Source organism: Panulirus ornatus, chromosome 5 (assembly GCF_036320965.1).
Source record: "Panulirus ornatus isolate Po-2019 chromosome 5, ASM3632096v1, whole genome shotgun sequence".
Classification (NCBI taxonomy): Eukaryota; Metazoa; Arthropoda; class Malacostraca; order Decapoda; family Palinuridae; genus Panulirus; species Panulirus ornatus.
Genome location: NC_092228.1, coordinates 39,613,839 through 39,639,745, shown reverse-complemented (window position 1 = coordinate 39,639,745; position 25,907 = coordinate 39,613,839). Strand labels below are relative to the sequence as shown.

The 25,907-nt window shown below is 39.2% G+C and overlaps 1 protein-coding gene across 2 annotated transcripts in view; it reads left to right on the top strand.

Moving 5' to 3' along the window:
* The first annotated feature begins 4,348 nt into the window (after positions 1–4,348).
* The window catches only part of LOC139748680 (cadherin-AgCad1-like), a 305,223-nt gene continuing 283,664 nt past the window's right edge, over positions 4,349–25,907 (top strand). Inside the window, exons 1-6 of one of the 2 annotated variants that reach the window (XM_071661965.1) lie at positions 4,349–4,527; positions 9,054–9,234; positions 9,494–9,717; positions 10,429–10,509; positions 16,403–16,537; positions 17,931–18,062. In XM_071661965.1, coding sequence (XP_071518066.1) covers positions 4,510–4,527; positions 9,054–9,234; positions 9,494–9,717; positions 10,429–10,509; positions 16,403–16,537; positions 17,931–18,062 — 771 coding nt within the window. In that variant the 5' untranslated portion in view covers positions 4,349–4,509. The remainder of the gene's footprint in view (positions 4,528–9,053; positions 9,235–9,493; positions 9,718–10,428; positions 10,510–16,402; positions 16,538–17,930; positions 18,063–25,907) is intronic. The other variant, XM_071661967.1, reaches the window with a different exon arrangement.

Here is a 25,907-nt window from a genome sequence, read left to right as displayed (position 1 = left end):
GATCAAACCACCTCACACCACACATTGTCCTCAAACATCTCATTTCCAGCACATCCATCCTCCTGCGCACAACTCTATCCATAGCCCACGCCTCGCAACCATACAACATTGTTGGAACTACTATTCCTTCAAACATACCCATTTTTGCTTTCCGGGATAATGTTCTCGACTTCCACACATTTTTCAAGGCTCCCAAAATTTTCGCCCCCTCCCCCACCCTATGATCCACTTCCGCTTCCATGGTTCCATCCGCTGACAGATCCACTCCCAGATATCTAAAACACTTCACTTCCTCCAGCCTCTCACCATTCAAACTCACCTCCCAATTGACTTGACCCTCAACCCTACTGTACCTAATAACCTTGCTCTTATTCACATTTACTCTTAACTTTCTTCTTCCACACACTTTACCAAACTCCGTCACCAGCTTCTGCAGTTTCTCACATGAATCCGCCACCAGCGCTGTATCATCAGCGAACAACAACTGACTCACTTCCCAAGCTCTCTCATCCCCAACAGACTTCATACTTGCCCCTCTTTCCAAAACTCTTGCATTTACCTCCCTAACAACCCCATCCATAAACAAATTAAACAACCATGGAGACATCACACACCCCTGCCGCAAACCTACATTCACTGAGAACCAATCACTTTCCTCTCTTCCTACACGTACACATGCCTTTTTCCATCATACATTTTCTTAATATTTTTCAGTGTTTCCATCAGTTCTTGCTACTGTACAGTGCCCAGTGCATATTCCATTCCTAAACTACATTTTTTTTTTTGGGGTCAAGTTTGTTTCATTTCTACAGCAAGCCACTGCTTTGCGTGTTTCACTCTTAACAACTCGCTTCATCCTACGCTATAGGAAAAATTGTCCAAGTTTTTCTTTCTATTCTTAACATTACATCTTAGCCAACCTGTTATTCTATTCCTCTGCTAATTGGTAATACCTTTTCCCATTCATCACTCAGCTACTGTACGTAATAAAAGCATGTTGCATGTTGTCTTACTCCTAATGTACAGAATGTTGTATCTTCCACTTGATCGATTCCTCCTTATTTCACACATGTTCTTTATGTTGACATCAACTAATTTGCTGAAGATTTTACGTGCTGGGCAAGTCCATCCATGGCGCTGGCTGGGGAGTATATGTTCTGATGTCCACCTTTGAATTTTCAGCAGATAATCATCTGCCAGTTCAGTGAGGTATACACTCAATACGGTTCGATGAATTCTGTAAAATTATTTTCTATCCAACATTTAGTCTATTTAAGAGAAAGCAAATACTGTGCTTGTCTGCTTTACAGATCTTGTAATGTAGTTTTGTAGAAGAGTGAGTGCTGTGTTATCAAGTGGACACCAGTACATTGCTCTTATCTGTTTCCAGGAAGACGATAAGCATAGACTCAGTCTTACTTCACTGTCCTTATCGTGCCCCACCTTCCTGCATTGAGGTTATCATTAGCTCAATGTCTGATTAATGCTACTGCAGTCTCTCATCCTGTTTGGATACGTCCAAGATCAACAGAGGTCCTTAAATCGTCTGGACGCCGTCTAATATATATATATATATATATATATATATATATATATATATATATATATATATATATATATATATATATATATATATATATCTTTTTCTTTTCTTTCAAACTATTCGCCATTTCCCGCATTAGCAAGGTAGCGTTAAGAACAGAGGACTGGGCCTCTGAGGGAATATCCTCACCTGGCCCCCTTCTCTGTTCCTTCTTTTGGAAAATTAAGAAAAAAATAATAATAATAGATAATGATAATAATAATAAAGAGGCTTTTATATAAGAATGTGAACAACTGGTTATTCATAACAATACACTGGATTATTGCTAAGAAAGGATAAGTGAAAGTATAGTACGTGAGAGCGAGTGTCTAACTTTCGCAAGTTAAATTCTATAAAGATAGAAGACTATAACGTTTGATCAACACTGTCTATTGGATACTATTAGTCTGTAGTGATGTGAGATGAAGGGTAAATTACTGCTGGAGGTGTAAACAAACAGAGGTGAGTGTATGTAGAGGAAGGACCTGCAAACAGGACTGGGCAAACAACAATAACACAAGCAGAGAGGCATAAGCAGCAGCAGAAGCAGGGAGAGTAGGAGCAGCAGCAGCAGCAGTAAGGGAGCAGTGCATTTGGTGAAACCCCCAGACCTTGACACACTGGTTAGTTTCTCGCCCAGTTTTTCGCTCCTGACGAAACCTGTGTTCGAATCTCTTACGTCACTTGACTCCGCCCCTACAGACAGTCTGTAGGGCCCTAAGCTACCCCAGAGGCGGTTCGTCCAACACGATAATACAGGGGAGACTCGTCTCACTAAGCTACCTTAGAAGCCATTCATCAACCTAGCTACCCCAGGGCCAGTTCGTCCACTGACCAACAAGGCATCATGACCAGCCACTCCCGCAGGCGATTATAGAGACCCGTTTTCTTTAATATACTTTGTTATCTGTCACTGACTGCATAGATCTTTGTCTCTAAAAATCTAACTGACATAGTTTGTTCACTTAGAGATTACCATAATTCTGTGCTATCACTCTAGGTGAAAAAATTGATACTTTTCAACTCTTCATTTATTTTTTTGCGTCATCGATTATACATATTTTTATGATTATAAATAAAACCTCGTTAAGAGCTGTTCCTCAAGCTGTAAAATCCCTTTGATTTCTTCAGCCACACTGGTCAGCGTATAACTGCAATGTCTGTAGCTGTAAAAGTGACTCGGTGTGGTACAGCAAACTCGCTATTACGCTCATGATAATATTTTGATACACAGATGGATAAAATGGTAAGGCTTTAGGGCTTGCGAATACAGTCTAGTCAAAGGGCTCGTAAGATGTCCACTTCCCTGGTCCTGTTTGGAGTGCACCCTGGCTTTGGTAAGAGCCCCAGAATAGTGGTTCTGAATCTAAACGCATCTAATTTTCATCACTGACAAGTGTGAAAATGACAAACGCACACATTGCTGCTCATATTTTGAGTGAGTTCTCAGCGGCGGGGCTCAACGTGGCTGAGATAACGATGATAACCGCTTTATCATGAAGTTTCTAGAACAACGCGAGTGTAGGAGGGCAGAAGGTAATTCTCATTAGGCTGATGGCCGACCGCTCTTCATCATATAAGTTAACTGATGACTGATTTAATGATACACAGCACAAACAGAACTAATGAAGAAATACACGCTAAGAATGTTAAAACAACTCTAGGGACAACAAAGACATCGATGAGGATAACATGATTATGATAATGGTTGTAGTAATAATGATGATATGGTTATTATCAAAAATATTATTATATTACAATTATTTCTATCCATTTTTTTTAATTCAATAACCTATTTCCGCCCAACTTATAGGAATACTGGGTGGAGGCTTGCTATTCCTAATTGTATATTCTAAGCAAACGGTAATGCCATGAACCAGTGTGTGACGTCACACAATCGAATTAAACTATAAATATTACACCAGCTCAACTACTGTACTATCATAGTCTAGCTGTCATTGATTCAACATGCCTTGAAAATAATTATATTAATGAAAATACACGTCTTTAAAACATAAATGAGACTTGATCGGACCACAACCTTTAAGCTTTTAAAACATATTGTAGACGTATATAAAGAACAGTTCTTCAAAAGATGTGGAGGAAGAGCAAACAGAGGACTTAACATGAAATTAAGAGGTCTAAAAAAGAATGTAAAGTTGTACTTTTATAGAAAAGAATGGAGCCTCACCGATGAAAATCTCTTTCCTCAGACAGTACAAGTAGCTTTTTACACACACACACACACACACACACACACACACACACACATATATATATATATATATATATATATATATATATATATATATATATATTGGAAAGCATTACAATTTTGCGCGTGATCAAGTATATTCCTCAGTGTTTCATTTTCTCCATGGGCTCTCAGGAATATATATATATATATATATATATATATATATATATATATATATATATATATATATATATATATATATATATATATATATATATTATAAACAACCACCACACTGAGTCAAATATTGGTAACTGCGTCATTCGTTTTGTCATTACATTTCTTATCTTATCATGAACGCAACTGGTTGATTCTGGCACTACAAATTATGTTATTTTAGTCTCACATAAGTATATACACCATGATATTCTCAATAAACAAAAATCCGTCTTGAGGATTTCGAGAAAAATTATGACCCAAATGTATAGAATAATGATTTGATAAATGTTGACAAGTTTTTGGTGATTGTGATAAGCTATCAGGCCAGCCATCAGCACTCAACACCCTTCAGTGTCTCACCAACCGTGGTTCCTCTTCGTCACCTTATACCGCCTTCCAGATATTCAAGCATTAGCAGATATCAGCGTCCAGACTCCTCACGGCTTGTAAGCTAACAATCTTCTTGCTTGTTAACGAGTGAGGCGGTTGGTTACAGCGTCTCAATACAAGCATGATGGCTCGCGGTTGGGTAGGTAACACTGTGTTTTCCGCCTATACTTCCGGTCTTTGTGTGTGTGTGTGTGTGTGTGTGGTATCACGAAATACAAAACCTCTGGATGCATATCTACCCAATTCATTTTTGAATTGGAATCTTGGGGCTGAAAGTCATGTGCTCATTTTCAGGATAGACAGCCCTCGTTAATGATCGATTACTCAGGATGAAATGTAAGCCACCTCAGAAATTATTTCTATTATATATATATCTATTGAAGTACAGTGACCTAGTACACGATTCTATTGAGTGACAGGCATTGTATTTCACCGTTTTCTCAAGTTTGCAGTCTTAAACCTGTCACCACCCCCATATGCATGGAGACCAGCAGGGATTGGCTTGTTAAACACCATGAGAACGGACATTCGTCTGTTAATCCCAAAGTTTTTAAAGATTTACCAGATGACATTGCACACTTTCTTCATTTCTACTCTTGATGTAATTATTTTCGTTCGTGGTTGGTAGCTTTTGATGGATGGATTCAATACACCTCCCCACCCCATTTTTTTTTTTTTTTTATTGTACTTCCATGGTGCTTATTTCCCATCCATCGTACATCACTCTCCATCTCCCAAATATAAGGTTCAAAATCAAGTAGTGTCCAACTATAGAGGAATATTCACTATAGATTATCATATATTCTCAATGAGCAGTGAGTTAGTGCAGATGACAAATATATAGGCAGGGGCAGACTGAACAGTCGGGCATGGAATGAGTGGTCCGTGAGTTAAGCTAATGTAAGGCATATGATCAATTCCTAGGTAATGGTCCCTCCGCCCCTGTAAAGCCCTTCTTGAATGAACCAGACGTAGCCCAAGTTACAAAACCCTTAGTGACTGATATATATCACGAGTATTTGTAATTATGGTTGAGGAGTTAGTGATGGCGGCTTGGCGTTGATAAGATAGAACCATGAAACATAACATAGCCTCGTATGATTATTGTCCGACGTCATAAAGTCTTATCTTGACAGGCGTTTTATGGCTTCATTTATTGATCAAATTGTTTGATTTAGATGGAAGTATATATATATATATATATATATATATATATATATATATATATATATATATATATATATATATACATATATATATATATATATATATATATATATATATATATATATATATATATATATATATATATATATATATATATATACCTGGTTTAAAAAGCGAGATATACATAAGTATACGTATGTAAGTAGGAGAGATGGCCAGAGAGCGTTATTGGATTACGTGTTAATTGACAGGCGCGCGAAAGAGAGACTTTTGGATGTTAATGTGCTGAGAGGTGCAACTGGAGGGATGTCTGATCATTATCTTGTGGAGGCTAAGGTGAAGATTTGTATGGGTTTTCAGAAAAGAAGAGTGAATGTTGGGGTGAAGAGGGTGGTGAGAGTAAGTGAGCTTGGGAAGGAGACTTGTGTGAGGAAGTACCAGGAGAGACTGAGTACAGAATGGAAAAAGGTGAGAACAATGGAAGTAAGGGGAGTGGGGGAGGAATGGGAAGTATTTAGGGAATCAGTGATGGATTGCGCAAAAGATGCTTGTGGCATGAGAAGAGTGGGAGGTGGGTTGATTAGAAAGGGTAGTGAGTGGTGGGATGAAGAAGTAAGATTATTAGTGAAAGAGAAGAGAGAGGCATTTGGACGATTTTTGCAGGGGAAAAATGCAATTGAGTGGGAGATGTATAAAAGAAAGAGACAGGTCAAGAGAAAGGTGCAAGAGGTGAAAAAGAGGGCAAATGAGAGTTGGGGTGAGAGAGTATCATTAAATTTTAGGGAGAATAAAATGTTCTGGAAGGAGGTAAATAAAGTGCGTAAGTCAAGGGAGCAAATGGGAACTTCAGTGAAGGGCGCAAATGGGGAGGTGATAACAAGTAGTGGTGATGTGAGAAGGAGATGGAGTGAGTATTTTGAAGGTTTGTTGAATGTGTTTGATGATAGAGTGGCAGATATAGGGTGTTTTGGTCGAGGTGGTGTGCAAAGTGAGAGGGTTAGGGAAAATGATTTGGTAAACAAAGAGGTAGTAAAAGCTTTGCGGAAGATGAAAGCCGGCAAGGCAGCAGGTTTGGATGGTATTGCAGTGGAATCTATTAAAAAAGGGGGTGACTGTATTATTGACTGGTTGGTAAGGTTATTTAATGTATGTATGACTCATAGTGAGGTGCCTGAGGATTGGCGGAATGCGTGCATAGTGCCATTGTACAAAGGCAAAGGGGATAAGAGTGAGTACTCAAATTACAGAGGTATAAGTTTGTTGAGTATTCCTGGTAAATTATATGGGAGGGTATTGATTGAGAGGGTGAAGGCATGTACAGAGCATCAGATTGGGGAAGAGCAGTGTGGTTTCAGAAGTGGTAGAGGATGTGTGGATCAGGTGTTTGCTTTGAAGAATGTATGTGAGAAATACTTAGAAAAGCAAATGGATTTGTATGTGGCATTTATGGATCTGGAGAAGGCATATGATAGAGTTGATAGAGATGCTCTGTGGAAGGTATTAAGAATATATGGTGTGGGAGGCAAGATGTTAGAAGCAGTGAAAAGTTTTTATCGAGGATGTAAGGCATGTGTACGTGTAGGAAGAGAGGAAAGTGATTGGTTCTCAGTGAATGTAGGTTTGCGGCAGGGGTGTGTGATGTCTCCATGGTTGTTTAATTTGTTTATGGATGGGGTTGTTAGGGAGGTGAATGCAAGAGTTTTGGAAAAAGGGGTAAGTATGAAGTCTGTTGGGGATGAGAGAGCTTGGGAAGTGAGTCAGTTGTTGTTCGCTGATGATACAGCGCTGGTGGCTGATTCATGTGAGAAACTGCAGAAGCTGGTGACTGAGTTTCGTAAAGTGTGTGAAAGAAGAAAGTTAAGAGTAAATGTGAATAAGAGCAAGGTTATTAGGTACAGTAGGGTTGAGGGTCAAGTCAACTGGGAGGTACGTTTGAATGGAGAAAATCTGGAGGAAGTAAAGTGTTTTAGATATCTGGGAGTTGATCTGGCAGCGGTTGGAACCATGGAAGCGGAAGTGGATCATAGGGTGGGGGAGGGGGCGAAAATTCTGGGAGCCTTGAAGAATGTGTGGAAGTCGAGAACATTATCTCGGAAAGCAAAGATGGGTATGTTTGAAGGAATAGTGGTTCCAACAATGTTGTATGGTTGCGAGGCGTGGGCTATGGATAGAGTTGTGCGCAGGAGGATGGATGTGCTGGAACTGAGATGTTTGAGGACAATGTGTGGTGTGAGGTGGTTTGATCGAGTAAGTAACGTAAGGGTAAGAGAGATGTGTGGAAATAAAAAGAGCGTGGTTGAGAGAGCAGAAGAGGGTGTTTTGAAATGGTTTGGGCACATGGAGAGAATGAGTGAGGAAAGATTGACCAAGAGGATATATGTGTCGGAGGTGGAGGGAACGAGGAGAAGTGGGAGACCAAATTGGAGGTGGAGAGATGGAGTGAAAAAGATTTTGTGTGATCGGGGCCTGAACATGCAGGAGGGTGAAAGGAGGGCAAGGAATAGAGTGAATTGGATCGATGTGGTATACCGGGGTCGACGTGCTCAGTGGATTGAATCAGGGCATGTGAAGCGTCTGGGGTAAACCATGGAAAGCTGTGTAGGTATGTATATTTGTGTGTGTGGACGTATGTATATACATGTGTATGGGGGTGGGTTGGGCCATTTCTTTCGTCTGTTTCCTTGCGCTACCTCGCAAACGCGGGAGACAGCGACAAAGAAAAAAAATATATATATATATCTTTTTTTTTTAAACTATTCACCATTTCCCGCGTTAGCGAGGTAGCGTTAAGAACAGAAGACTGAGCCTTTGAGGGAATATCCTCACTTGGCCCCCTTCTCTTTTCCTTCTTTTGGAAAATTAAAAATGAGAGGGGAGGATTTCCAGCCCCCGCTCCCATATATATATATATATATATATATATATATATATATATATATATATATATATTTTTTTTTTTTTTTTTCAAACTATTCGCCATTTCCCGCGTTAGCGAGGTAGCGTTAAGAACAGAGAGCTGGGCCATTAAGGGAATATCCTCACCTGGCCCCCTTCTCTGTTCCTTCTTTTGGAAAATTAAAAAAATTGAGAGGGGAGGATATCCAGCCCCCCGCTCCCTTCCCTTTAGTCGCCTTCTACGACACGCAGGGAATACGTGGGAAGTATTCTTTCTCCCCTATCCCCAGGGATAATATATATATATATATATTTGAGAAGAGGGTGCATTGAAATGGTTTGGTTACATGGAGAGAATATATATATATATATATATATATATATATATATATATATATATATATATATATATATATATTTTTTTTTTTTTTTTTTGTCGCTGTCGCTGTCTCCCGCGTTTGCGAGGTAGCGCAATATATATATATATAACAGTCACTTTATATATAACGAAGAGACGGAGCTAGGACGCCACTTAGTAGACATGTGATTGCCCGTGAAGTAAACGTTGAAATATATTAATGGTATTGGTTTCAACTTTTTCAGGTTATGCTAACGGTGTTGGTGGTTATGATGGTTGTGGTAGAGGGTGAGGCACCGGAAAGTTGCCCCTGGCTAACCATCAGGAACAAGACATGTCTCCAGAAGACTGAGTGTGAAGACACCGGAACCCGCTTCTACATTTTTGAAGACTGTGAGGCAGGCAGTGAATTGTTTATTATAAATGGTATGTATATATGTTGTAACGCTGTACAGTGGAAGGAAAACTTTCATTCTTTATTATTCAAAGCTCTCACATTAGACTCTCTCTCTCTCTCTCTCTCTCTCTCAATGGACATACAATTTCGTAAAAGTACTTCTCACTTCGAAGGAGTCGACATTTCCTTGCAATTGGAAGTAGCGCAACTTGGGCTTGCAGGAGCATTTTGAAATTGGTCCTCAGCTGATGTACATATACATTTATATTTATTCTTTTTTATGTTCAGATTCAAAAACACCGGGAGACGCATGCAAATACCTCACCGTCGAAGAAAAGACAGTGCGCCTACTTAAGGATCTCGACGCTGAGACAGTTTACGAGCCTCCTCCTAGCTGTGTGAACTTTGTGACCCCGGGTCCAAAGGCCACTATCATCACTATCCTGGACGTGAATGAATACAACCCCACTCCCGAAGGTCATGGCCAGGTCGTTGAGTTCTCTGAGATGGAGGTAAGGTTCTCAAGACTTGTTCTTATTTCCTCACGATTTGACAATTTGAAATCGTGAGTATCAGGCATAATGTATTTTAATTTTTATTTTCTTCCGTAATTCATGTCTTAATCGTTTTCAAAGGTATTTTGATGAAAATAACTTGTTTTTGATTAGTCTTTGATATTAAGTAGGGTTATAGCAATGGGCTTTGTAGGTTGAGTTACATCATGCTAATACTCGTTCTCAGCGGAATAAATGGCTAATGTACTAAATTTAGTTGATTTTTTTTAAAGCAATCAGTAATAACTAAAACTAACTCGAGTTATGTTTCTTAAGAGTCGGAGGGATTCGGATTTTAAGGCCGATAGCAACCTAATGAGCAGGCATTTTCGCAATTTCTGTTTTGGAATGGGCCTACTGAGGTCATGCAGTTAGATATATCATGCTCGCATTGTTCTCAGTAATGACCACAAAGTGTTTTTATCTTATGGGACTGAACTATTTACCAAAAGTTCTGCGGTTCTACTTAAGCCTAGTGCCAATTGTATGCTATTAGTGCAGTTCATTAAAGTAGTTAAAGTCATTTATGGGCAGAGAAACATGGATAAAAATGCTAATATGGCCTGTTTTTCTAATGTTTATTAACACGATAGTGCTGTACACAGTTAAGATTTAACACATCATGCTCTTATATATTTAGAACAATATAGTTGATTTTGCATATTCCAGAACAAAGGACCAAGATTGATCGGCAACCTAACCTACTCTGACCAAGACAGGTTTGAGACTGCATCATTAGACTTCACTCCAGTAAGACTCAGCAGATCATTACTACATTTATTGGTTCTTCATCTTAAAATCAGTTATAGTCTTACAAACTTAGAGGGCATTTCTCTGACACTGGATGAATGTATATGTTTAATGGTCTGAATGCAAATTAGTGTCAGAACGCAGTTGGTCACAAAACCCTAAACATATTGTTAACTAGGGAAGTGAAACAAAGTTAAGAAATTTGATGTAGTGTCTGTTTGAGCACCTTTAACCCTGCTGTCTAAATAGTTAGTTGGGAAGTACATTAATTTGCGAAGACATTCACCACAGATGGAGCACTTTCCAAACATTTGCTATTTCCTCCCCTCCTAGAATAGCTGTTTTTTTTTTTTTTTGCTTGGTTATGTAATTACTGGTTCATAGAGATGAAGTGTTGTAAAATCATACTTAATTTTTAGTAATCTATATTGGAAAAGATTCAGCCTTAAATTTTTCTATAACTGTTGCAATTTCCTTCAGTATACCAAAAATATGATGATATAGTGCTTAATTTTGAGGAAATGAGTAGGTACATAAAATTTGTGGTTCCATGTAATATGAATTGACAGATGGGGCCTTGCAGATGTAGAACAGTTCCTCCTCTTTCCCAAATATCAAGGTGATTAAGAGTGAAGTTATGGGGCAAATCTTTATGTATCCCTTTATATGACACTGTCAATATTTTCTTCATTTAACCAATTCAAGGGATGTATTCTTTATGTATCCCTTTATATGACACTGTCAATATTTTCTTCATTTAACCAGTTCAAGGGATGTATTTGAAACATCAAAATATTTTCTCTTACAATATGGCCAAATCTCTGTGCATAAAGAAATTCCCTGTGTTGTACTTTGTGTACCATGATTTATTTTGTATTTGCATACCGAAACATTTACAGAAGAATCCTTGTAGGAAGGGTTATAGAAGAGTGCCTACTTCCTCTGTTGCAGGATAGAAGTAGAACATTGAACAAAAGTACACTTTTGTCTGTCACAATGGCTACAAAAACCGAGCTAAGAATATATCACCAGTATTTACACGTTTAGAACTATGAATGATAAATGAATGTACCGTTTTTTAGTTAGGTTAATGTAAATGTCTATGAAGGCTATCTGTAGGCAAGATTCTTTGCAGTTCTGTGTCTACAGAAGATTCCTAGTTATTTGACTCACCATAGGACCTTTATTTTTAGTAAATTGGGAATACCTATCATTTGGGAAGCTACTGAATTATGCAGTTTTCCCCATATTGTCCTCATAGTCACAGTTGTCCTATCCTACCTAAGTGCAGACTAGAAAAGTTCTGTTATATTCACTGGCTTATGTGCCTTTTTTTCCATTCCTTCAAAAATCATGCTGTGTTGTATGGGCAGAAGGTGGTGCACTGGATATCTACTGTAGGTATGGGGATACAGTCCCAGGATACTCACTGGCAATGCTACCTTAGATTTCCCTTTGTCTGACTGTTTTCTCATTATATTATCAACCAAGCTGTGGTTTTGGTGCATTATACATGAGAGCTAGAGACAGTGTGAACGAATATGGCCTTTGTTTTCTTTTCCTAGCGCTACCTTGCGTGCATGCGGGGGGAGGGGGTTGTCATTTTATGTGTGGCAGGGTGGCAACAGAAATGAATAAAGGCAGCAAGTATGAATTATGTACATGTGTATATATGTATATGTCTATGACTGGAGGTCAAGAGAAAGGTGCAAGAGGTGAAAAAGAGGGCAAATGAGAGTTGGGGTGAGAGAGTATCATTAAATTTTAGGGAGAATAAAGAGATGTTTTGGAAGGAGGTAGATAAAGTGCGTAAGACAAGGGGGCAAATGGGAACTTCAGTGAAGGGCACAAATGGGGAGGTGATAAGTAGTGGTGATGTGAGAAGGAGATGGAGTGAGTATTTTGAAGGTTTGTTGAATGTGTTTGATGATAGAGTGGCAGATATAGGGTGTTTTGGTCGAGGTGGTGTGCAAAGTGAGAGGGTTAGGGGAAAATGATTTGGTAAACAGAGAAGAGGTAGTAAAAGCTTTGCGGAAGATGAAAGCCGGCAAGGCAGCAGGTTTGGATGGTATTGCAGTGGAATCTATTAAAAAAGGGGGTGACTGTATTATTGACTGGTTGGTAAGGTTATTTAATGTATGTATGACTCATGGTGAGGTGCCTGAGGGTTGGCGGAATGCGTGCATAGTGCCATTGTACAAAGGCAAAGGGGATAAGAGTGAGTGATAGAGATGCTCTGTGGAAGGTATTAAGAATATATGGTGTGGGAGGCAAGTTGTTAGAAACAGTGAAAAGTTTTTATCGAGGATGTAAGGCATGTGTACGTGTAGGAAGAGAGGAAAGTGATTGGTTCTCAGTGAATGTAGGTTTGCGGCAGGGGTGTGTGATGTCTCCACGGTTGTTTAATTTGTTTATGGATGGGTTGTTAGGGAGGTGAATGCAAGAGTTTTGGAAAGAGGGGCAAGTATGAAGTCTGTTGGGGATGAGAGAGCTTGGGAAGTGAGTCAGTTGTTGTTCGCTGATGATACAGCGCTGGTGGCTGATTCATGTGAGAAACTGCAGAAGCTGGTGACTGAGTTTGGTAAAGTGTGTGAAAGAAGAAAGATAAGGGTAAATGTGAATAAGAGCAAGGTTATTAGGTACAGTAGGGTTGAGGGTCAAGTAAATTGGGAGGTAAGTTTGAATGGAGAAAAACTGGAGGAAGTAAAGTGTTTTAGATATTTTGGAGTGGATCTGGCAGCGGATGGAACCATGGAAGCAGAAGTGAATCATAGGGTCGGGGAGGGGGCAAAAATCCTGGGAGCCTTGAAGAATGTGTGGAAGTCGAGAACATTATCTCGGAAAGCAAAAATGGGTATGTTTGAAGGAATAGTGGTTCCAGCGATGTTGTATGGTTGCGAGGCATGGGCTATGGATAGAGTTGTGCGCAGGAGGGTGGATGTGCTGGAAATGAGATGTTTGAGGACAATGTGTGGTGTGAGGTGGTTTGATCGAGTAAGTACTGTAAGGGTAAGAGAGATGTGTGGAAATAAAAAGAGCGTGGTTGAGAGAGCAGAAGAGGGTGTTTTGAAATGGTTTGGGCACATGGAGAGAATGAGTGAGGAAAGATTGACCAAGAGGATGTATGTGTCGGAGGTGGAGGGAACGAGGAGAAGTGGGAGACCAAATTGGAGGTGGAAAGATGGAGTGAAAAAGATTTTGTGTGATCGGGGCCTGAACACGCAGGAGGGTGAAAGGCGGGCAAGGAATAGAGTGAATTGGATCGATGTGGTATACCGGGGTTGACGTGCTGTCAGTGGATTGAATCAGTGCATGTGAAGCGTCTGGGGTAAACCATGGAAAGTTGTGTGGGGCCTGGATGTGGAAAGGGAGCTGTGGTTTCGTTCGTTATTGCATGACAGCTAGAGACTGAGTGTGAACGAATGGGGCCTTTGTTGTCTTTTCCTAGTGCTACCTCGCACACATGAGGGGGGAGGGGGATGGTATTCCATGTGTGGTGAGGTGGCAATGTGAATGAATAAAGGCAGACAGAGTGAATTGTGTGCATGGCTATATATGTATGTGTCTGTGTGTGTATATATATGTGTACATTGAGATGTATAGGCATGTATATTTGCATGTGTGGATGTGTATGTATATACATTGTGTATGGGGGTGGGTTGGGCCATTTCTTTTGTCTGTTTCCTTGCGCTACCTCGTAAACGCGGGAGACAGTGACAAAGCAAAATATAATATATATATATAGTATATGTATATATAGGTATATGTGTGTGTGTGGACGTTTAAGTATATACATTTGTATGTGGGTGGGTTGGGCCTTTCTTTCGTCTGTTTCCTTGCGCTACCTCACTAACGTGGGAGACAGCGACAAAGCATAATGAATAGAATAAATTAATGATTATCAACCAAAATGCCAATCATGAACGATATATCATATGTCTGCTAATATGAATAGGATTGTCCGTTACAATGATGACCAATTCAGTCAGTATGTAAAGCTGCTTCAGTATGCTTGAGAAGCATTTTATTTGATCCTGTGCTTCTCATTGTAAAATCACGCTGTATGTAATGGATCTTCAGTTCATTAAATTGTAGTGTTCATGTTATGAAGTCCCTGCTAATAAGAATTAAAATGTCTTTTACAACGATATATTGTTTGAGGATGCCTCAGCATGCTTGAAGTTTTTTTTCTATACTTTTCTTTGTAAGATTATGGTGCATCTAATGGATCAGAGCATCTGGTAGGTTGTAAGGTATGGTACCAAGTACTCAGATGTATTAGTGTTTAACACAGAGTCTGAATATCAGGGCTAATTGCCTGATCATCATTGCAGTACAAATATATCTTTCCAATGCTGTTGCCAGATGTACTGAAGTGTCTTTTACATATAGACAAGTCTTGTGACTCTTTTTGTCATTCTTGAGGCTCTGGTAGTCATATTAGTTACATGTTTATAGTTTATAGGGATTTTTCTCTTGAGTCCCATCACTTGAACATTCGCTACTGTCATATAACATATTAGATTTGTATGTGCTGTCTGCAGTAACCATGTCCTTAGTCATTCTGTTGCATTCGTTCACTATACTTTACTACAAAAGTACTTTATTACATCTTTTTTAACAATATTTTTTTTGCTTTATTTCATGTTATGTCCTTTGGTTACTCTAGCCCCATATCTCTCAAGGAATTGTTTGCTGTTCATATCATCGACCTGTTTTAAAAACTGAAAAGCTTTTACATGTCACCCCTCACCCCTATCTCTTCCAAGGTTGGCATATTCAAAGCCTTTAGCCGTTCCCTGTAACTTGGCTTTCTTGATTCTGGTACCATCTTTGTTGCCATCCTCTGGACCTTGTGTATTATATCTTAGTGCTTCTTTAGGTGTGTTGACCAAACTTAAGCATATTTTAGTTTTAATCTTATTTGTGATTTGAACAGTTGGCTAAATATTTCCTTATCTGTATACCTGAAAGCTACTCTGATTTTTGCTAGAAGACAGATTTTCTCATATACTGTTCTCCTAATCATTGTATATGTTATTTTTTATTTATTTTTTATTTTGCTTTGTCGCTGTCTCCCGCGTTAGCAAGGTAGCGCAAGGAAACAGACGAAAGAATGGCCTAACCCGCCCACATACACATGTATATACATACACTTCCACACACGCAAATATACATACCTATACATCTCCATGTACACATATATATACACACACAGACATATACATATATACACATGTACATAATTCATAGTCTGCCTTTATTTGTTCCCATTGCCACCTCGCCACACATGGAATAACAACCCCCTCCCCCCTCATGTGTGCGAGGTAGCGCTAGGAAAAGACACCAAAGGCCCCATTCGTTTTATACTCAGTCTCTAGCTGTCATGTAATAATGCACCGAAACCACAGCTCCCTTTCCACATCCAGGCCCCACACAACTTTCCATGGTATGTATTAATGTATAATTGTTTTTTAAATGAACTCCCAGTCAAATCAGGTCAAATCAAACGAAATTTCAGTCACTTAAAGTCTCATTGGAAATATGTGTCTGATGTAAAGTAGAAACATTTCATATCTGCACAATAATTTAAGATAGTCAGAGTAATATCAGCAACGATTCCACAAATGGGGTAAAGTTTGTGATTCATGGGAATGACACAGTTAAGGTATGCATTCATGACATTAATTGTTTCAGGCTGATGTGATGCATTTGTATGAAAGAAATTTAGTATTATTCACAGTATTACTAGGAGCCTGCATCAAGGTCTTGCACAGATACCTATTACGACATAAATGTGGTAGTCCTATATAGATGAATGTACATTTTGGGCAGTACTATATTATGTATTGGCCACATTGTAAAAACATAATATGGTAATAATCTGTTTCAGCTCAGTGGAGACGGTAGTGAGGAATTCAAGATGGAAAAGGAGTTAATTGGTGAGGAAATGGTGTTCCTTCTGAGCACCAAAAAATCCCTGGATTTTGAGAGCCGTATGTACTACAAACTCGCCTATGATATCATTGTAAGTAGTGTATATTCGCAAGAGAAATAGTTATTGGTTTAGAATGATGCCTTGTAACAAACTGATGGGATAAGCAACTTTTCTGTTGTAGATGTGTGATTAGCCACGTAATAATTGGCTGGGATGCAAGAAGAATGGGGATAAATTTGCATTGAACAATCAGTTGGTAGAGCTAATGAGAATGAAGGACGAAGATGAGTGGGAAGATATGCAAGTGCAAAGGACAGGAGAAGGTAAGTGGGGGAATAAGTTAGTCATAGGGCCAGAGAGAAGTTGGACGCTGGGCAACCTATCTCGAAGGAAGGTGGGCTTATATTAGAATTACAATATTTTTTCAGTCATGAATATTAGAAGAATAGTATTATTATACTAAAATGGAAATCACAGACTGATGAAAGGTGTAGTGCAAGGGTAAGGAATGTACTTAGATGTCATAGGACAGATAATAGTCTCTAAATAAGTAAGAGGTATAAAGCATATGCATAGAAATATTTAGATTGTGCATGTTAATGACTGTAGAATAGATCTTAAAACAATAAAAACAATATTTCTTAAGTTTTGATTAAATCACTGTGCAAAATCTTGCAATATTTATATGTTTTTTTGGTTTATTATTGTAGACCTCTCGTATGATGCTTGAAGTTGTAGATGTGTTTTTATAAAGAATTCATATTTTTTTGTGAAAATATAGTTCTTGTATTTTATTGAAATGCAGATTGACGTTAAGTGTCCTTGTAATTGTTCTCTGCATAGGATGTATGGAGAGTGTTATACAGGTTGAGCATCCCTAATCCAAAAATCCAAAGTCTGAAATGCTCCAAAATCTGAAACTTTTTGAGCAGTGACATGACATTGCAAGTGGAAAATTCCATACTTGACCTCATTTGCCCATATTGGGCTCTGATGCTCTGTTGGTGCCAGTTTGTTACAAACCATCATCACTGTCAGACCCAGTGCATAACTTACTGTGTTTTTTGCTTCTTCTCTGCTCTGTGGTACAAAGACATTGTTGAAAATGTCAAAAAGTCCTGTAGATACCCCTATGGGTAACAGTGACATGAAAAAGAGGAAACATTTATGTTTATGTTATGCACAAGATTATTAAAATATTGTACAAATTACTTTCAGGCGATGTGTATAAGGTTTGTATGAAACATAGATGGATTTTGTGCTTAGACTTTGGTCCCATCCCCAAGATATCTCATTATGTATATGCAAATGTTCCAAAGTCTGAAACACTTCTGGCCCCAGCCATTCCGGATAAGGGATACTCAACCTGCACAGGGAACTGAATCTTGACAGTGCGTGTGAGATTGACTGTTTTGAAGTACGTTTTGCAGATGAGCAGTAGATAAGCAAGCACGCCAATACTGAATGTCTGTTGTTGTTTTAGAGCACCGATGATCGAGGAAATATAAAAAAAACAGAGCAGAGTATCCTGGTGTCAGTGGAAGATGATGGAGATAATGAGCCATATTGGATTTCATACTACCCATCATTCAGCTTAGAAGAATGTTATCAAGATGTAAGTTTAATTTGATTACTTAAACTCATTGAATTAGTATTGGTAAATTTTGGGCACACTTTAATGGATTTACTGATATGTATTATTCAAAACTATAATCTATTTCTTACGCTTGAACTCTTTTCTATCTGTCAGTTGTATGTTTTTGTACCATAACCTCTTGTTAGACAGGAAACAATTGGTGAAGAGTTTTCCATGCAGCCCAATCACTTGGGTAGGTGCTGAATTTTAGAATATTAGTTTCTCATAATCCTTTTTTTGAGTTTTTATTGTTTATCATTCATTCTGTAATCTATAATGTGGAAGGTATTAAGAATATATGGTGTGGGAGGAAAGTTGTTAGAAGCAGTGAAAAGTTTTTATCGAGGATGTAAGGCATGTGTACATGTAGGAAGAGAGGAAAGTGATTGGTTCTCAGTGAATGTAGGTTTGCGGCAGGGTTGTGTGATGTCTCCATGGTTGTTTAATTTGTTTATGGATGGGGTTGTTAGGGAGGTAAATGCAAGAGTTTTGGAAAGAGGGGCAAGTATGAAGTCTGTTGGGGATGAGAGAGCTTGGGAAGTGAGTCAGTTGTTGTTCACTGATGATACAGCGCTGGTGGCTGATTCATGTGAGAAACTGCAGAAGCTGGTGACTGAGTTTGGTAAAGTGTGTGGAAGAAGAAAGTTAAGAGTAAATGTGAATAAGAGCAAGGTTATTAGGTACAGTAGGGTTGAGGGTCAAGTCAATTGGGAGGTGAGTTTGAATGGAGAAAAACTGGAGGAAGTGAAGTGTTTTAGATATCTGGGAGTGGATCTGGCAGCGGATGGAACCATGGAAGCAGAAGTGGATCATAGGGTGGGGGAGGGGGCGAAAATCCTGGGGGCCTTGAAGAATGTGTGGAAGTCGAGAACATTATCTCGGAAAGCAAAAATGGGTATGTTTGAAGGAATAGTGGTTCCAACAATGTTGTATGGTTGCGAGGCGTGGGCTATGGATAGAGTTGTGCGCAGGAGGATGGATGTGCTGGAAATGAGATGTTTGAGGACAATGTGTGGTGTGAGGTGGTTTGATCGAGTGAGTAACGTAAGGGTAAGAGAGATGTGTGGAAATAAAAAGAGCGTGGTTGAGAGAGCAGAAGAGGGTGTTTTGAAGTGGTTTGGGCACATGGAGAGGATGAGTGAGGAAAGATTGACCAAGAGGATATATGTGTCGGAGGTGGAGGGAACAAGGAGAAGAGGGAGACCAAATTGGAGGTGGAAAGATGGAGTGAAAAAGATTTTGTGTGATCGGGGCCTGAACATGCAGGAGGGTGAAAGGAGGGCAAGGAATAGAGTGAATTGGAGCGATGTAGTATACCGGGGTTGACGTGCTGTCAGTGGATTGAAGCAAGGCATGTGAAGCGTCTAGGGTCAACCATGGAAAGCTGTGTAGGTATGTATATTTGCGTGTGTGGACGTATGTATATACATGTGTATGGGGGGGGGTTGGGCCATTTCTTTCGTCTGTTTCCTTGCGCTACCTCGCAAACGCGGGAGACAGCGACAAAGTATAATAATAAAAATAAATAATTCTTTGTTTGTAATTTAAGAAATAAGAAAATTGTTTACATTTTCTATGTAAAGATTAGGTGAATAGAATCGAACTTTCACTCATAACTCTTTTATTTGTATGGTTAAATCATGGTGCTAAGGGCTCTAAATGCATTGATAGATGATATAATAGCAACTGGGGATATGACTGGGAGTACCTATTTATGTATCTACAATGAGATTTTGCTATGATGGCAAGGCTAGTGTGTGGTGCTCACCGCATGTTTTGCATGTCGAATAGCACATTCACTCTCAGGCACCATGCATCTTCTACAATTGCCATTCTGAAGTTGATTAAGGGTTGACATCAACCATTTATCAAGTTTTGTATCAAACATTTCTCTAGATGTCATTTAGAATTTTCTTATTTCTCCTAATGACTTCTTTGCCAGACACTCATATATCCTTGTCTAATTATTTTTATTTTATACTTTGTCGCTGTCTCCCACATTAGTGAGGTAGCGTTAAGGCAACAGATGAAAGGATGGCCCAACCCACCCACATACACATGTATATACATACACATCAACACACAGCACATATACATATCTCTACATCTCAACGTATACATATATATACACACACAGACATATGCACATATACACATGTACATAATTCATACTGTCTGCCCGTATTCATTCCTGTCGCCACCCTGCCACACATGAAATGAAAACCCCCTCCCCCCCAAATGTGCGTGAGGTAGCACTAGGAAAAGATAACAAAGGCCACATTCGTTCACACTCAGTCTCTAGCTGTCTTGTATAATACCTTTTTGATACCTTTTTGAAATATTCACGTTATTACTTCCAACTTGATGATCCTGTTTCTTCCAGTTTGATAAGCTTTTGTATCCTTAACAATTGTCTTTACTTCTCCCCTCATCTTATTAGGCTGTGTAAATTAAGCCCTTTTAACTTCTTGTCATGTATTCCATTCAACCAGTTTTATTTATGGAGTGTTTCTGAATCCCCATATGGTTTTGATTTGTGCGACTGGTTACCAAATAATGCAACAATATTTATCTTCTCATATGCAGGTTGAACATTTTCATCATTAGTTTTCTCTCATTGTGAAAGTTTTTATTATCATACTATTAATTTTTTGCTTTAATAGTACTATATTATCAATATGCTCTCTGAATTATAAATTTTTATGTACAGTCACTCATAGATCCTTGAGGTTCTTTTTACACTCTATGACTTTTCCTGTTGGACTTAGATATGGAGATGTTGATAAATAAGAAGCTGTCCCATGACTTGCAAGTTCCAATTTCTCTTCATTAAATTTCATTAGGTTTTCTTGTGCTCATGAATGTATTATGTTCAAGCATTTTGTGGTATATTTCATTATCTAATAGTTTCTAACACTTTACTCACTCTTATGTTGTCTGCAACGTACCTGACTGTACTTTACTTTCCTATATATATATATATATATTAGAGACAATTATTGCAAATAACTTGAGGCTTGCACTCACTCTTATGTTGTCTGCAACGTAACTGACTGTACTTTACTTTCCTATATATAGGAAGTGAAGTGTTTTAGATATCTGGGAGTGGATCTGGCAGCGGATGGAACCATGGAAGCGGAAGTGGATCATAGGGTGGGGGAGGGGGCGAAAATTTTGGGAGCCTTGAAGAATGTGTGGAAGTCGAGAACATTATCTCGGAAAGCAAAAATGGGTATGTTTGAAGGAATAGTGGTTCCAACAATGTTGTATGGTTGCGAGGCGTGGGCTATGGATAGAGTTGTGCGCAGGAGGATGGATGTGCTGGAAATGAGATGTTTGAGGACTATGTGTGGTGTGAGGTGGTTTGATCGAGTAAGTAACGTAAGGGTAAGAGAGATGTGTGGAAATAAAAAGAGCGTGGTTGAGAGAGCAGAGGAGGGTGTTTTGAAATGGTTTGGGCACATGGAGAGAATGAGTGAGGAAGGATTGACCAAGAGGATATATGTGTCGGAGGTGGAGGGAACGAGGAGAAGAGGGAGACCAAATTGGAGGTGGAAAGATGGAGTGAAAAATATTTTGTGTGATCGGGGCCTGAACATGCAGGAGGGTGAAAGGAGGGCAAGGAATAGAGTGAATTGGAGCGATGTGGTATACCGGGGTTGACGTGCTGTCAGTGGATTGAATCAAGGCATGTGAAGCGTCTGGGGTAAACCATGGAAAGCTGTGTAGGTATGTATATTTGCGTGTGTGGACGTGTGTATGTACATGTGTATGGGGGGGGTTGGGCCATTTCTTTCGTCTGTTTCCTTGCGCTACCTCGTAAACGCGGGAGACAGCGACAAAGTATAAAAAAAAAAAAAAAAATATATTAGAGACAATTATTGCAAATAACTTGAGGCTTGCACTCTTCCATGTGATGCTTCTGATAAAACATCTTCAGACATAGTTCATTTTGCTGCCACTTTAATTTTCTGTCTCTGATCCATTTCCCTATTTAACTTTACTAGTGTATTTTTTGTTTTGTGAGTTTCTCTAAAAGGACTCAGTATACTACTTTATCATATGCTTTAACAGAGACAAGGAAGGCAGTATCCATTCTTTTCCTTTGCAGTAGAACCTCATATGTATCACTGTAGTGAACTAGTACTGTAGTTGAGTTGTGTACTTTTGCATGGTACAGATCTATCTTGGCCCTAATATTTTTTTAGCCATGTGTTCTAGTATATGTGCTTTTGTCACTCATTTCAGTGGGAGATGTATAAAAGAGAGACAGGAGGTCAAGAGAAAGGTGCAAGAGGTGAAAAAGAGGGCAAATGAGAGTTGGGGTGAGAGAGTATCATTAAATTTTAGGGAGAATAAAAAGATGTTCTGGAAGGAGGTAAATAAAGTGCGTAAGACAGGGGAGCAAATGGGAACTTCAGTGAAGGGCGCAAATGGGGAGGTGATAACAAGTAGTGGTGATGTGAGAAGGAGATGGAGTGAGTATAGAGTGGCAGATATAGGGTGTTTTGGTCGAGGTGGTGTGCAAAGTGAGAGGGTTAGGGAAAATGATTTGGTAAACAGAGAAGAGGTAGTAAAAGCTTTGCGGAAGATGAAAGCCGGCAAGGCAGCAGGTTTGGATGGTATTGCAGTGGAATTTATTAAAAAAGGGGGTGACTGTATTATTGACTGGTTGGTAAGGTTATTTGATGTATGTATGACTCATGGTGAGGTGCCTGAGGATTGGCGGAATGCGTACATAGTGCCATTGTACAAAGGCAAAGGGGATAAGAGTGAGTGCTCAAATTACAGAGGTATAAGTTTGCTGAGTATTCCTGGTAAATTATATGGGTGGGTATTGATTGAGAGGGTGAAGGCATGTACAGAGCATCAGACTGGGGAAGAGCAGTGTGGTTTCAGAAGTGGTAGAGGATGTGTGGATCAGGTGTTTGCTTTGAAGAATGTATGTGAGAAATACTTAGAAAAGCAGATGGATTTGTATGTAGCATTTATGGATCTGGAGAAGGCATATGATAGAGTGGATAGAGATGCTCTGTGGAAGGTATTAAGAATATATGGTGTGGGAGGCAAGTTGTTAGAAGCAGTGAAAAGTTTTTATCGAGGATGTAAGGCATGTGTACGTGTAGGAAGAGAGGAAAGTGATTGGTTCTCAGTGAATGTAGGTTTGCGGCAGGGGTGTGTGATGTCTCCATGGTTGTTTAATTTGTTTATGGATGGGGTTGTTAGGGAGGTGAATGCAAGAGTTTTGGAAAGAGCGGCAAGTATGAAGTCTGTTGGGGATGAGAGAGCTTGGGAAGTGAGTCAGTTGTTGTTCGCTGATGATACAGCGCTGGTGGCTGATTCATGTGAGAAACTGCAGAAGCTGGTGACTGAGTTTGGTAAAGTGTGTGAAAGAAGAAAGTTTAGAGTAAAAGTGAATAAGAGCAAGGTTATTAGGTACAGTAGGGTTGAGGGTCAAGTCAATTGGGAGGTAAATTTGAATGGAGAAAAACTGGAGGAAGTAAAGTGTTTTAGATATCTGGGAGTTGATCTGGCAGCGGATGGAACCATGGAAGCGGAAGTGGATCATAGGGTGGGGGAGGGGGCGAAAATTCTGGGAGCCTTGAAGAATGTGTGGAAGTCGAGAACATTATCTCGGAAAGCAAAAATGGCTATGTTTGAAGGAATAGTGGTTCCAGCAATGTTGAATGGTTGCGAGGCGTGGGCTATGGATAGAGTCGTGCGCAGGAGGATGGATGTGCTGGAAATGAGATGTTTGAGGACAATGTGTGGTGTGAGGTGGTTTGATCGAGTAAGTAACATAAGGGTAAGAGAGATATGTGGAAATAAAAAGAGCATGGTTGAGAGAGCAGAGGAGGGTGTTTTGAAATGGTTTGGGCACATGGAGAGAATGAGTGAGGAAAGATTGACCAAGAAGATATATGTGTTGGAGGTGGAGGGAACGAGAAGTGGGAGACCAAATTGGAGGTGGAGTGAAAAATATTTTGTGTGATCGGGGCCTGAACATGCAGGAGGGTGAAAGGAGGGCAAGGAATAGAGTGAATTGGATCGATGTGTTATACTGGGGTTGACGTGCTGTCAATGGATTGAATCAGGGCATGTGAAGCGTCTGGGGTAAACCATGGAAAGCTGTGTAGGTATGTATATTTGCGTGTGTGGACGTATGTATATACATGTGTATGGGGGTGGGTTGGGCCATTTCTTTCGTCTGTTTCCTTGCGCTACCTTGCAAACGCGGGAGACAGCGACAAAGCAAAAAAAAAAAAAAAAGAAATCACTCATGCACTTCACATTTTTGGGATGTTAGGCTAACAGGCCTGTATTGCTTGGGATTTAGCATAGATCCAACTTCATAAATCAGTATATCTGCTGTTTTAAGTTGGTTGGTGCTTTGCCTCATAATATCACCAGAGACTTTGCTAATGCCACCATTGTCTTCTTTAGGAATCTAGCTGATATTCCATCAGGTCTTGGTGCTGTGATTTTTTTTTAAGTTGATTTATTGATTCTGTTACATCCTTTTCAGATATTTCAATATCTGTGAAGACATTATCATCATAAAGGTTAGATATTTCATTTAGTTTTTGTCTCGTCTTTGGGTCATTTTTGCATTTCTCCCCGATTTTAAAAGGTCCAATCTTTAATTTTTTCTTTGCCTTCTTTGCATATACAAATGGAATTTTCAAGTTTTGTTCCATGCTTTGAATTACTTTCTCCACATTAACTTTTTGTTCTCTCTTATGTAACTCCATGATTTCTTTGTCAGCATTTCTTATTTCTCTCTCCTTTAGAAATGTAAGAGGTTCATTACACACGAATTCCTTCCCCTAGAACTGTGTTGCTTCTCACTTAAGTAATTTCTCCTCTGTAGGAAGTCATCCTTTTGCTATCTTGTTTTATTCCCCTGTGCTTATATTTCTTGACAGTGACAACTTATATTTTTGTGAAGGAAGTTTCAAGCAGAGTATAATGTTTCAATATATTAGAAAAAAATTACATTGTATTTCAGCAGATTTTTTTTATAGTAGATGACATGAGACAGGTAAGATATGTCCTGATCATGGATGTACTAGATGAAAAGTGAAATAGAAGGTGTCAGAAAAAAAATGTGTAACTGGGATTAGCATGAGTTCTTCAGGTTGTTTGTAGGCCTCTCTCTAAAGATGGAATGGTAATAGGAAATGGGAAAGACATAAGATGGAAGATGTTTCCATAGCTTTTCTTTTTGATTAAAGGAGGTATCACAGCAGCATATGTTTTGGGTCTAATTTTTAGGGACTAAGGCACATGCTGTGAACTCACGAGGGTAGTGGCCTGAATATTATATATATTAAAATTAGAGAAGAATTGCATCATGGTAGATGGAGAAGCTTAGTTTAAGAGAAATGATAGAAGAGACTTGTTATGGCATAAGGCTTTTTATTCCATTGTAACTAATTGAGCATGGAAGAAGAGCCACCCCAAATATGTAAGTGGTACTCCATGCTTGGGTGAATGAGGCCCTTGTAGACATGGATAGCTGCTTGCAAGAAAAATAACTGTGGCAGCTATATAGGACTCCCAGCTTTTAGGAGGCAGGTTTTGCAATGGTCATGATGTGGGATGTCTAGGATAGAGTGATGAAAGTGGTTGTATCCATCTTGAGCTCAGAGGAAAAACGGAAATCAAAGAATGAATTGAAAATAAGGAGCATTAAAAATTCCTGTCTCTCTCAGATTAGCAGATCAAAAACAGATGGTGGATATAAAGGAAATACAATAATTTTTTTACATGATCAGTGAGGTAGGTTGTTTACTTTCCTATGGCATGCTGTTTGTCACTTCA